This window comes from Callithrix jacchus, chromosome 4 (assembly GCF_049354715.1).
Source record: "Callithrix jacchus isolate 240 chromosome 4, calJac240_pri, whole genome shotgun sequence".
Classification (NCBI taxonomy): Eukaryota; Metazoa; Chordata; class Mammalia; order Primates; family Cebidae; genus Callithrix; species Callithrix jacchus.
This window is the reverse complement of record NC_133505.1, coordinates 173,831,945-173,845,573: the sequence shown is the minus strand read 5'-3', so window position 1 is coordinate 173,845,573 and position 13,629 is coordinate 173,831,945. Positions and strand designations below refer to the sequence as shown.

The 13,629-nt window shown below is 55.3% G+C and overlaps 1 protein-coding gene across 4 annotated transcripts in view; it reads right to left on the bottom strand.

Moving 5' to 3' along the window:
- Positions 1–2,022, bottom strand: part of LOC118153044 (putative T-complex protein 10A homolog) — a 29,108-nt gene extending 27,086 nt beyond the window's left edge. For all 4 annotated transcript variants that reach the window (XM_035297152.3, XM_035297153.3, XM_035297154.3 and 1 more), the window contains exons 1-2: positions 1,937–2,022; positions 247–391 (exon numbers count right to left, since the gene is read on the bottom strand). In XM_035297152.3, the coding sequence (XP_035153043.3) occupies positions 247–390 (144 nt within the window). In that variant the 5' untranslated portion in view covers position 391; positions 1,937–2,022. The remainder of the gene's footprint in view (positions 1–246; positions 392–1,936) is intronic.
- Positions 2,023–13,629: the final 11,607 nt, after the last annotated feature.

Sequence of the window (13,629 nt, the reverse complement as noted above, 5' to 3'; positions counted from 1 at the left end):
GACGAGAGGAGAAAGGCTGGAATTTCACGTTTCCTTTAACTCCCCGCCCTGCCTCCCGTCCACCGAGAGAGAAGGTTGCAGAGGACAAGAGCCACGTGCCCTCGGAGAGGAGGTGCGGCATCAGCGTCCTGGGGTGGCGCTTTCCTACAGGAATCTGGCGAGAGAAAGTCCAATGATGGGCCTCAGGGACAGGAATCAGGGTCCCGCCTGGTGGGACTAACTCTGTCCCCACAGAGCTCAGCTCACCGGCATCTCCCCAGCATTGCTGTCCTCTCTGGGGACCTCGGCTGCCACAGCTGTCTTCTCTGTGTCAGGCGCAGCTCCCGGCCATGGGTCCTCTGGGTGGGTGTCCTCCTTGGGCTCCCCGGCCTCCAGCTGACCCTCCAGCATCCTGGTTTGGAAGGGAAGGGCCATGGGGAGGCCTGAATGCAGTCACCTTACCCCTGAAGGCTCAGCCTCAACCGAAGAGTGAGCAGGAACCACAGCAGCTCTTCTCCCCCTGGGTCCTGTGCACATTCCCAAGCGGGAGGCTGTCCAGGTGAAAGGACACCACGGACAGAGGGGACTGATGGTCCACACCTGGCTCTCCACCATCCTCCATGGAAAACGCTTAGTTCCTAGAAGATCAGCCTGACATCTAATGCACTCTCACCATCCAGAGAGAGGTGTGAGTGGGATGGTCATGGGGTGTGAGTGGGTATGAATGTGATGTGAGTGGGGTGTGAGCAGGTGTGAGCAGTTGTGAGCTGGTATGAGCAGGTGTTAGCAGGATGGTTGTGGGGTGTGAGCGGCTGTGAGCTGGTGTGGGTAGTTGTGAGATGTGAGTGGGATACTTAGGTGTGAGTGGGCTGTGAGCAGATTCGTTGTGGGGTGTGGGTGGAGTCTGAGTGGGAGGGTCACATGGTGTGAGCAGGATATGAGCTGGTATGATGGGGTGTGGGGTGTGAGCGAATGTGAGTGGAATGTTCGTGGGGGTGTGAGAGGATGTGATTAGGATATCATGGGGGTGTGAGATGGTCATGGGGGTTGGAGCAGAGTGTGAGTGGAATGGTTGTGGGATGTGAGCAGGTGTGAGTGGCATGGTTGTGGGATGTGAGTGGGTGAATGGGATGGTTGTGGGGGTGTGAGCAGGTGTGAGTGGAATGGTTGTGGGGGTGTGAGCAGGTGTGAGTGGCATGGTTGTGGGATGTGAGCAGGTATGAGTGGAATGGTCATGGGGGTGTGAGTGGGATGGTCGCGGGGGTGTGAGCACGTGTGAGCAGGGAGTGAGTGGATGGTTGTGTGCAGCAATGAGGGAATTCTCGGCCCTTTAATGAGCACCCACCTGGAGGGGCACAGGAGACCCTCCATTGTGTGAGTCTGAGTCTTAAACCATCAGGGCGGCACTTGTGAACTCACGGTGAAGACGTGGAAAAGAAACACCTTTTTATATGTACAGCATTTATGCCAGTTGAAGGAAACTCACCGCATCAGAAAACAAAAACGAAAGAGAACGCACATCTTTCCTGCAAGCCTGCGGGGTCCTCTCTGAAAGCTGCCTCCACCCTGCCTGGCCCTCTTGGTTGTAGGAAGCCAGCGGCCCCCATTAAACCCCGACTGTTTATTCACAAACCTCTAATTCTATAAAACATGAGAGTGGACAGCTTCACCACAGTGACTGGAGAAATGCTGTTGAAAAGAGTCTCCTGATGGGAGCGAATCAAAGGTCAAGAGCAAGACCTAAGGTCACGGGATCACTGGCCGCTCCTTCCCCGCGGGGACTGGGACAGTTTCTGCGCAGGTGGGCTGGGGTCCGAGGTCCTCACAGCCCTGAGAAAGTGACTTCTTTCCCGCTCCTCCGAGGGGATATCCCAGTGTCCTCGGCCCCAAACTCGTGACCCTCTCAGTCCAGAGAAGACCCCTTCCCTCAGCCCAGTACCAGACCTTGTCACCTCACCTGGTCGCTGATGCTCACGTCTGCCAGGACCGGCTCATCTGCGCCGTGTCCCCATGACTGTCCCTGAGCCCTCCCGCCTCATCTCCAGAGCCCAGAGGGCAGCAGACGCTTCCAACGGACTTTCTGTCTTAAAGGGGCGCGAGCGCCTCACTCAGCGTCACCACTGTGCTAGCTCAGGTCGCAATTAAACACCCAAGCCTGCAATTCTGATATAGAAGCTCAGCGTCAGTGGAGTCCGTGCATCCACAAAGGACACTGGACAGAGTCAAACAGCTCCTCCCAATGCACAAAAAGCAATGTGCCTAGTATCGTCTTCAATATGCAACATACAGTAGGAGCTCATTTCTCCGAGCAGACATTCCTGAAAAGATACAAACATTCTTCGGATGTCAAGTTATTTACTGGAAAAGCATCTTTATGAAGGAAAAAGAATATATATGAGTTTAAGTAGGAGACAGGATTCAGAATCTCACCATTTCACCCCAAATGCATCTCCATCTGAATTGTCTGTGTGCTTTTTGTGCTAGAGAATGGGGAGTAAGGAGAGTGACGTTCCCGTTAAACCCTGGCCGTCCTTCCCGTCCACGCTGCTGTGTGTGGAAAACACACACCTGTGGCTCACCTGCGCCTGCCTGGGACATGTGTCACTCGGATGGTTCCGCAAGAGACTCACACACACAACAGGCAGCAAACGCCGACATCACGAATGAATGAAGAAAATACCACAAGGAGGAAACAGAACACACTGTTGTCCCGGTGCCTCATTCTCACCATGGGAGTGTGTGTGTCCTGAGGTGTGTGAGGGGTTGTGTGTCCTGAGGTGCGTGAAGTGTTGGGTGTCCTGAGGTGTGTGGGGGTTGTGTGTCCTGAGGTGTGTGAGGGGTTGTCTGTGTCCTGAGGTGTGTGAGTTGTGTTTGTGTTCTGAGGCATGTCAGGGGTTGTGTGTGTCCTGAGGTGTGTGAGGGGTTGTATGTCCTGAGGTATGTGAGTGGTTGTCTGTGTCCTGAGGTGTGTGAAGTGTTGTGTCCTGAGGTGTGTGAGGGGTTGTATGTGTTCTGAGGTGTGTGAAGTGTTGTGTGTCCTGAGGTATGTAAGGGGTTGTGTGTCCTGAGGTGCGTGAAGTGTTGTGTGTCGTGAGGTGTGTGAGGGGTTGTCTGTGTCCTGAGGTGTGTGAGGGGTTGTATGTGTTCTGAGGTGTGTGAAGTGTTGTGTGTCCTGAGGTGTGTGAGGGGTTGTGTGTCCTGAGGTGCGTGAAGTGTTGTGTGTCGTGAGGTGTGTGAGGGGTTGTCTGTGTCCTGAGGTGTGTGAGGGGTTGTGTGTCCTGAGGCGTGTGAGGGGTTGTGTGTCCTGAGGTGTGTGAGGGATTGTCTGTGTCCTGAGGTGTGTGAGGGGTTGTGTGTCCTGAGGCGTTTCAGGGGTTGTGTGTGTTCTGAGGTGTGTGAGGGTTTTCTTTAGTCTTCCCCAGCTGCTCGTCCTGCGGCAAACACGTGTGGCTGCGGGTCAGGGCTGAGCCTCCTGGGGTTTGGACTGTGGGGACCTTCCCTTCTCTCTGATAGCAGAACTTCCCGTGTTCTGTTCACCCTCCTGGTGCCTTAGCTGCGTTTCAGGCACGGTCTTCCAGGGCCGTTCTGGTCTGAACTTTCTGTAGAGGAAACCACGGCACACCTGTCACTCATCTTTTAAAATCAGAAGCCAATTCCAGAGTCGGCTGCTTGGAGGAGCCGCAGATAGACTTTTTAAGTAGCTTATCTTTTTAAATTTCTGGTTCAAAGGACTGCTTCTCTAGTGGTACAGACCCTGACAAAAGAAATCACCTTTTCTAAATCTCATCGTTGCAAATGAGCAATGTGACCTGGGAACTAGTCAGATGCATTGAGATTGCAGCTTATCTCACGGGAGGCAGTGGGGTGCATCGTGGATGACTAAGCCTCGGAATACTAAGTTAGGGGGTGGCACCTGTCATCCAGGGAATGACGTGAGCTCACACTATGCTTCAAACCTCACAGATCATAGCAGATTACAGCGAAATACTTGCAGCTGTGTTGAGTTCCTCAAACTAGCACAAAATTCTTATGGTAAAACTCGTGAGAGGTGGAGATAAGAGAATATGAGCCTGTGGTAGAATCCAAATATGAATTTAAAATGTCTGCATACTGTTACCAGTAGCTGTAGTGTGCAGTGACAGAACAGAAAGAGAAAGCTTTCCTACCCACTTTCTAGTTGTTCCCTCAGTGGTGCATTTTAGCACACTCAAAACTCCACGCTTCTTTTGGATTTTATAAGCTAGGTGTGAATGTTGTAAGTGACACACTCCTTTTTTTTTTTTCCTGTGTGACCAGGTTTCGCAAGGTTTCCGTCTGCCCAGGCTGGAGCACAGTGGTGCTACCTCAGTTCACTGCAACCTCAACTTCAGGCTCAAGCAATTCTCCCACCTCAGCCTCCCTAATAGCTAGAATGACAGGTCCACACCACCACACCCAGCTGATCTTTGAATTGTTTGTAGAGATGGGCCTCACTATGTTGCACTGGCTGGTCTCAAACTTCTGGATTCAAGCGATCCACCTTCCTCAGCCTCTTAAAGTGCTGGGATTTCACAGTCTTTAATCATGTGCTCCGTGTAATATTTTGTATAGGTTAAGAAGAAGGAAAGACATTGCCCTTTTAAGCAAAGTGGTAAAGCAACATATAAAAACGATTCAATCCACAACAGTGAGTACTTCAATTAATTACATTCTAAAGTTTTTGTGTTTAAAGTGAATTCGGGGAGGACATAATGCTCTTCAAGATAATGAACGGGAAAAGTGCCCAGTGACTGTCAGCGTCCCAATCATTTACTTACTCTACGTTGTGTTATTTTGTTTTTACAGTAGGACCCAAGGATTAGAAAGGAAATTACATAGTCAGTGATCAGCTGAGACTGAATATGAACAGGGGAAGAAGACAGCTTAGACCTAAAGAGACCTGGGGTCAGGAGACATTTCTAGATAAGCCCATCAGCCAGATGAAATCAACCCATGACTTCCAATACCAGTGCTGAAGAGGCCACAGAGGAGAGAGCACCCTGAGAAGGTTTTTAAAATCTGAGAGTTCTTGATTAAAAGAACTGGAAAGTTTCTTGATATGTGTATGAAGCCTGAGATTGAGTAGGGGTTCTGAGGGTGGGATGACAGCACATTGAGGCTGGGAGTTTTCTTTCTTTTCAATCTTTCTGTAGGTATACCTCTGTGGATCCCTACCACCTCTGAACCATAGTTACAAGGCCAGTAAATACGTAGGACAGTGTTCCTGCTGCCCGTGGGCACCGTGCTCTTCCTAATGACGCACTAGGGACCCCTCATTACTCATGACCTGGTGTCCACATGATGCTATCTGATTGTTCATAAATTTTCCTGGACTCACTTGATATGAAACATGGATACAGTCACTTTTGAAGGAACATGGACTTTACAGGAAACGAAACCCCAACCCTCAACCTCAGAATCTGAGGATTCGTACGAATTTGGCCTTTACACAAAAAAATTACTTAATTTTGGGCAGGTCCCTTAATACAGTATTTGAACTCAATGTCATGCCCCTTTGAGGTCTAAACTCTCAGCTGTGAGTACTAATTTGTGGCATGATGGTGAGGAGAAATGACAGAAGCCCATGGCACGTCATGGCAGAATATCCATTCGGCTTCCACAGTCACCCAGCCATGGATTTCAGGATCTGACTGCTTGTCATCATGAAGACGTCAGGTCCAGCTTAACAACTGACCATGGGGTTGATACTACAGATTCCTCTAATTACTGCTTTAGCTAAAAGCCCCATGAAAGACACAGGGTGATCGCCTCACAGGAACCTGGGGTAAAGACCCGGGGTGACCACATCACAGAAACCCGGGGTAAAGACACGGGGTGACCGCGTCACATGAACCCGGGGTAAAGACACGGGGTGACCGCATCACAGGATCCCGGGGTAAAGACACGGGGTGACCGCCTCACAGGAACCCGGGGTAAAGACACGGGGTGACCGCCTCACAGGAACCTGGGGTAAAGACACGGGGTGACTGCATCGCAGGATCCCAGGGTAAAGACACGGGGTGACTGCGTCTCTGGATCCCGGGGTAAAGACACGGGGTGACCACATTACAGGATCCCGGGGTAAAGACACAGGGTGACCACATTACAGGAACCCGGGGTAAAGACACGGGGTGACCGCCTCACAGGAACCTGGGGTAAAGACACGGGGTGACTGCATCGCAGAATCCCAGGGTAAAGACACGGGGTGACCGCGTCACAGGATCCCGGGGTAAGGACACGGGGTGACCGCGTCTCAGGATCCTGGGGTAAAGACACGGGGTGACTGCGTCTCTGGATCCCAGGGTAAAGACACGGGGTGACCACATTACAGGATCCCAGGGTAAAGACACGGGGTGACCACATTACAGGATCCCAGGGTAAAGACACAGGGTGACCACATTACAGGATCCCGGGGTAAGGACACAGGGTGACCACATTACAGGATCCCGGGGTAAGGACACGGGGTGACCACATCACAGGATCCCAGGGTAAAGACACGGGGTGACCGCATCACAGGATCCCGGGGTAAGGACACGGGGTGACCGCATTACAGGATCCCGGGGTAAGGACACGGGGTGACCACATTATAGGATCCCGGGGTAAGGACACGGGGTGACCGCATCACAGGATCCCAGGGTAAGGACACGGGGTGACCGCATCACAGGATCCCGGGGTAAGGACACGGGGTGACCACATTACAGGATCCCGGGGTAAGGACACAGGGTGACCACATTACAGGATCCCGGTGTAAGGACACGGGGTGACCGCGTCACAGGAACCGGGGTAAGGACACGGGGTGACCACATTACAGGATCCCGGGGTAAGGACACGGGGTGACCGCGTCACAGGAACCGGGGTAAGGACACGGGGTGACCACATTACAGGATCCCGGGGTAAGGACACGGGGTGACCACATTACAGGATCCCGGGGTAAAGACACGGGGTGACCACATTACAGGATCCCGGGGTAAAGACACAGGGTGACCACATTACAGGAACCCGGGGTAAAGACACGGGGTGACCGCCTCACAGGAACCTGGGGTAAAGACACGGGGTGACTGCATCGCAGGATCCCAGGGTAAAGACACGGGGTGACCGCGTCACAGGATCCCGGGGTAAGGACACGGGGTGACCGCGTCTCAGGATCCTGGGGTAAAGACACGGGGTGACTGCGTCTCTGGATCCCAGGGTAAAGACACGGGGTGACCACATTACAGGATCCCAGGGTAAAGACACGGGGTGACCACATTACAGGATCCCAGGGTAAAGACACAGGGTGACCACATTACAGGATCCCGGGGTAAGGACACAGGGTGACCACATTACAGGATCCCGGGGTAAGGACACGGGGTGACCACATCACAGGATCCCGGGGTAAGGACACGGGGTGACCGCATTACAGGATCCCGGGGTAAGGACACGGGGTGACCACATTACAGGATCCCGGGGTAAGGACACGGGGTGACCGCATCACAGGATCCCAGGGTAAGGACACGGGGTGACCGCATCACAGGATCCCGGGGTAAGGACACGGGGTGACCACATTACAGGATCCCGGGGTAAGGACACGGGGTGACCGCGTCACAGGATCCCGGGGTAAGGACACGGGGTGACCACATTACAGGATCCCGGGGTAAAGACACGGGGTGACCACATCACAGGATCCCGGGGTAAGGACACGGGGTGACCACATCACAGGATCCCGGGGTAAGGACACGCGGTGACCACATTACAGGATCCCGGGGTAAAGACACGGGGTGACCACATTACAGGATCCCGGGGTAAGGACACGGGGTGACCGCATTACAGGATCCCGGGGTAAGGACACGGGGTGACCGCATTACAGGATCCCGGGGTAAGGACACGCGGTGACCACATTACAGGATCCCGGGGTAAGGACACGGGGTGACCGCGTCTCAGGATCCCGGGGTAAGGACACGGGGTGACCGCATCACAGGATCCCGGGGTAAGGACACGGGGTGACCACATTACAGGATCCCGGGGTAAGGACACGGGGTGACCGCGTCACAGGATCCCGGGGTAAGGACACGGGGTGACCACATTACAGGATCCCGGGGTAAAGACACGGGGTGACCACATCACAGGATCCCGGGGTAAGGACACGGGGTGACCACATCACAGGATCCCGGGGTAAGGACACGGGGTGACCGCATTACAGGATCCCGGGGTAAGGACACGCGGTGACCACATTACAGGATCCCGGGGTAAGGACACGGGGTGACCGCATTACAGGATCCCGGGGTAAGGACACGCGGTGACCACATTACAGGATCCCGGGGTAAGGACACGGGGTGACCGCGTCTCAGGATCCCGGGGTAAGGACACGGGGTGACCGCATCACAGGATCCCGGGGTAAGGACACGGGGTGACCGCGTCTCAGGATCCCAGGGTAAAGACACGGGGTGACCGCGTCTCAGGATCCCAGGGTAAAGACACGGGGTGACCACATCACAGGAACCCGGGGTAAAGACACAGGGTGACCGCGTCTCAGGATCCTGGGGTAAAGACACGGGGTGACTGCGTCTCAGGATCCCGGGGTAAGGACACGGGGTGACTGCGTCTCAGGATCCCGGGGTAAGGACACGGGGTGACCGCATCACAGGATCCCGGGGTAAAGACACGGGGTGACCACATCACAGGATCCCGGGGTAAGGACACGGGGTGACCACATTACAGGATCCCGGGTGACCACATCACAGGATCCCGGGGTAAGGACACGGGGTGACCACATCACAGGATCCCGGGGTAAGGACACGCGGTGACCACATCACAGGATCCCGGGGTAAGGACACGGGGTGACCGCGTCACAGGATCCCGGGGTAAGGACACGGGGTGACCGCATCACAGGATCCCGGGGTAAGGACACGGGGTGACCGCGTCACAGGATCCCGGGGTAAGGACACGGGGTGACCGCATCACAGGATCCCGGGGTAAAGACACGGGGTGACCACATCACAGGATCCTGGGGTAAGGACACGGGGTGACCGCATCACAGGAACCCGGGGTAAGGACACGGGGTGACCACATCACAGGATCCCAGGGTAAAGACACGGGGTGACCGCATCACAGGATCCCGGGGTAAGGACACGGGGTGACCACATCACAGGATCCCAGGGTAAGGACCCGGGGTGACCACATCACAGGATCCCGGGGTAAGGACCCGGGGTGACCACATCACAGGATCCCGGGGTAAGGACACGGGGTGACCACATTACAGGATCCCGGGGTAAAGACACGGGGTGACCACATCACAGGATCCCAGGGTAAAGACACGGGGTGACCGCATCACAGGATCCCGGGGTAAGGACACAGGGTGACCACATTACAGGATCCCGGGGTAAGGACACGGGGTGACCACATCACAGGATCCCAGGGTAAAGACACGGGGTGACCGCATCACAGGATCCCGGGGTAAGGACACGGGGTGACCGCATTACAGGATCCCGGGGTAAGGACACGGGGTGACCACATTACAGGATCCCGGGGTAAGGACACGGGGTGACCGCATCACAGGATCCCAGGGTAAGGACACGGGGTGACCGCATCACAGGATCCCGGGGTAAGGACACGGGGTGACCACATTACAGGATCCCGGGGTAAGGACACGGGGTGACCGCGTCACAGGATCCCGGGGTAAGGACATGGGGTGACCACATTACAGGATCCCGGGGTAAAGACACGGGGTGACCACATCACAGGATCCCGGGGTAAGGACACGGGGTGACCACATCACAGGATCCCGGGGTAAGGACACGGGGTGACCACATTACAGGATCCCGGGGTAAAGACACGGGGTGACCACATTACAGGATCCCGGGGTAAGGACACGGGGTGACCGCATTACAGGATCCCGGGGTAAGGACACGGGGTGACCGCATTACAGGATCCCGGGGTAAGGACACGCGGTGACCACATTACAGGATCCCGGGGTAAGGACACGGGGTGACCGCGTCTCAGGATCCCGGGGTAAGGACACGGGGTGACCGCATCACAGGATCCCGGGGTAAGGACACGGGGTGACCACATTACAGGATCCCGGGGTAAGGACACGGGGTGACCGCGTCACAGGATCCCGGGGTAAGGACACGGGGTGACCACATTACAGGATCCCGGGGTAAAGACACGGGGTGACCACATCACAGGATCCCGGGGTAAGGACACGGGGTGACCACATCACAGGATCCCGGGGTAAGGACACGCGGTGACCACATTACAGGATCCCGGGGTAAAGACACGGGGTGACCGCATTACAGGATCCCGGGGTAAGGACACGGGGTGACCGCATTACAGGATCCCGGGGTAAGGACACGGGGTGACCGCATTACAGGATCCCGGGGTAAGGACACGCGGTGACCACATTACAGGATCCCGGGGTAAGGACACGGGGTGACCGCATTACAGGATCCCGGGGTAAGGACACGCGGTGACCACATTACAGGATCCCGGGGTAAGGACACGGGGTGACCGCGTCTCAGGATCCCGGGGTAAGGACACGGGGTGACCGCATCACAGGATCCCGGGGTAAGGACACGGGGTGACCGCGTCTCAGGATCCCAGGGTAAAGACACGGGGTGACCGCGTCTCAGGATCCCAGGGTAAAGACACGGGGTGACCACATCACAGGAACCCGGGGTAAAGACACAGGGTGACCGCGTCTCAGGATCCTGGGGTAAAGACACGGGGTGACTGCGTCTCAGGATCCCGGGGTAAGGACACGGGGTGACCGCATCACAGGATCCCGGGGTAAAGACACGGGGTGACCACATCACAGGATCCCGGGGTAAGGACACGGGGTGACCACATCACAGGATCCCGGGGTAAGGACACGCGGTGACCACATTACAGGATCCCGGGGTAAGGACACGGGGTGACCGCGTCACAGGATCCCGGGGTAAGGACACGGGGTGACCGCGTCACAGGATCCCGGGGTAAGGACACGGGGTGACCGCGTCACAGGATCCCGGGGTAAGGACACGGGGTGACCGCATCACAGGATCCCGGGGTAAAGACACGGGGTGACCACATCACAGGATCCCGGGGTAAGGACACGGGGTGACCGCATCACAGGAACCCGGGGTAAGGACACGGGGTGACCACATCACAGGATCCCAGGGTAAAGACACGGGGTGACCGCATCACAGGATCCCGGGGTAAGGACACGGGGTGACCACATCACAGGATCCCAGGGTAAGGACCCGGGGTGACCACATCACAGGATCCCGGGGTAAGGACACGGGGTGACCACATCACAGGATCCCGGGGTAAGGACACGGGGTGACCACATTACAGGATCCCGGGGTAAAGACACGGGGTGACCACATCACAGGATCCCAGGGTAAAGACACGGGGTGACCGCATCACAGGATCCCGGGGTAAGGACACGGGGTGACCACATCACAGGATCCCGGGGTAAGGACACGGGGTGACCACATCACAGGATCCCGGGGTAAGGACATGGGGTGACCACATTACAGGATCCCGGGGTAAGGACACGGGGTGACCACATTACAGGATCCCGGGGTAAAGACACGGGGTGACCACATCACAGGATCCCGGGGTAAGGACACGGGGTGACCGCATCACAGGAACCGGGGTAAGGACACAGGGTGACCGCATCACAGGAACCCGGGGTAAGGACACGGGGTGACCGCATCACAGGAACCGGGGTAAGGACACGGGGTGACCGCGTCACAGGATCCCGGGGTAAGGACACGGGGTGACCACATTACAGGATCCCAGGGTAAGGACACGGGGTGACCGCGTCACAGGATCCCGGGGTAAGGACACGGGGTGACCGCCTCATAGGAACCCAGAGTTGGTATTCTGTGACCTGATGCTTATCCAGTCAGAGCTCTGTTAGCCAGAACTAAATAGGTGCCAGAAAAATGCAAACAAATATTCATAATATTGGTCTTGAAATACTACAAAATCGGGGGACTTCTGAGTCATCAGTAAAGGCAAAAGCTTAAGGTACCGTGTTTCCCTCTGTTCCTTGTTATTTTCTAATTCAGTAACCGTGAACTAATCAACAGCCTCCAGTGCCTAGCGTGGTGCAGGCCACTGCAAGGCTTAGAGACGAGTAGGAGGCACGGTCCCGGGGGCCTGGGGAGTCGGGGTGCAGTGAGAGAGATGAAGAGGCTGCACTGGGACCATCAGCACCAGATACTGACAGCACAGTGCTCACCACAGTATTTCACACCGCAGGGAACCACGTTCCGGTCCTGAGCTCAGGGAGCTTTCTGCAGGATCAGACAGAGAGGAGACAATTGCAAAGGAAGGTGTGCGAGCAAAGGCGGGGGGAAGTGGTGGGTGCCTCCGCACCTGTGCTTCTGCCCCTGCCCTTTCTCATCTGCACCTCTTCACCTGCACCTCCTTGCCTGGACTGAGCCTCCTCAGCCGCGCCTCCTCACCCACGCCGCCCTCACCTCCTCACCCCCACCGCCTCACCCCCTCCCTGTGCAGCCTCACCCCCTCATCCGCGCCGCCTCGCCCGCGCCTCCTCACCTCCTCATCTGTACCTTCTCTCCCAGGCCTCCTCACCTGTGCTTCCTCACCTGTGCAGAGCTGTGCAAAGCTGGCCCAATGAGAGAGGAGCTTTTCTTCAGGATATAAAGCTGGAGGTATAGGCTGGGTCAGATGATGGTCGTTTCAAAATTCACTCAACCTTGGACTTGACATGATCATCAGTAGAGACAGTTTTTAAATTCACTCAACCTTGGACTTGACATGATCATCAGTAGAGACAGTTTTTAAAATTTACTGTGATGAAATTTGTGGATTATAAATGATGATTCTGGCAGAAACATGTAAAGTTGGAAGAGGAAGAGAGAGAAGCCAAGCCCCTTTAGAAAACCATTTAGTAACCCAATCGTGGGAAGAAGGTCAGGGCCACTGTGTTTACCTATTTGGTGCATAAAATGTGAGACAGGCAGGATAATGGTCCCCAGAGATGTCCACCTCCTAATTCCTGGAACTTGGAAATACGTCACCTTACAAAAGGGACTGTGGGGTAGTGAAGTCAGGGAGCTCTAGATGGAGAGGTTATCCTGGATGGCCTGGGCGGGCTCAGCATCATCACTCGGGTCTTTACATGAGGGAGGCCAGAGGTCAGAGCCAGAGAGCTGATGTGAGGATGAAAGCAGGGAGGCCAGGCATGGTGACTCATGCTTGTCATCCCAGGACTCGGAAAGGTCGAGGTGGGCAGATCACTTGAGGCCAGGAGTTCGAGACCAGCCTGGCCACTATGGTGGAACTTATCTTTACTAAAAATGCAAAAATTAGTCAAGTGTGGTGGTGCACTCCTATACTCCCACCTATTTGGGAGGCTGGAGTGGGAGAATCATTTGAGTCCCGGAGGCAGAGGCTGCAGTGAGCTGAGATTGTGGCACTGAACTCCAGCCTGGGGAGTGAGTGAGATCCTGTCTCAAAATAGAAAGAAGGGAAGAAAGAAAAATAAAGAAGGGAAGGAGAGAGAGAAAGGGAGGGAGGGAGAGAGAAAGAGAAAAAAAGTGAAAGAAAGAAAGAAGAAATGAAAGAGAGAGAGAGAGAAAGAAAGAAAGGAAGAAAGGAAGAAAGAAAGAAAGAATGCAGAGAGGTTTGAAGAGGCTGCAC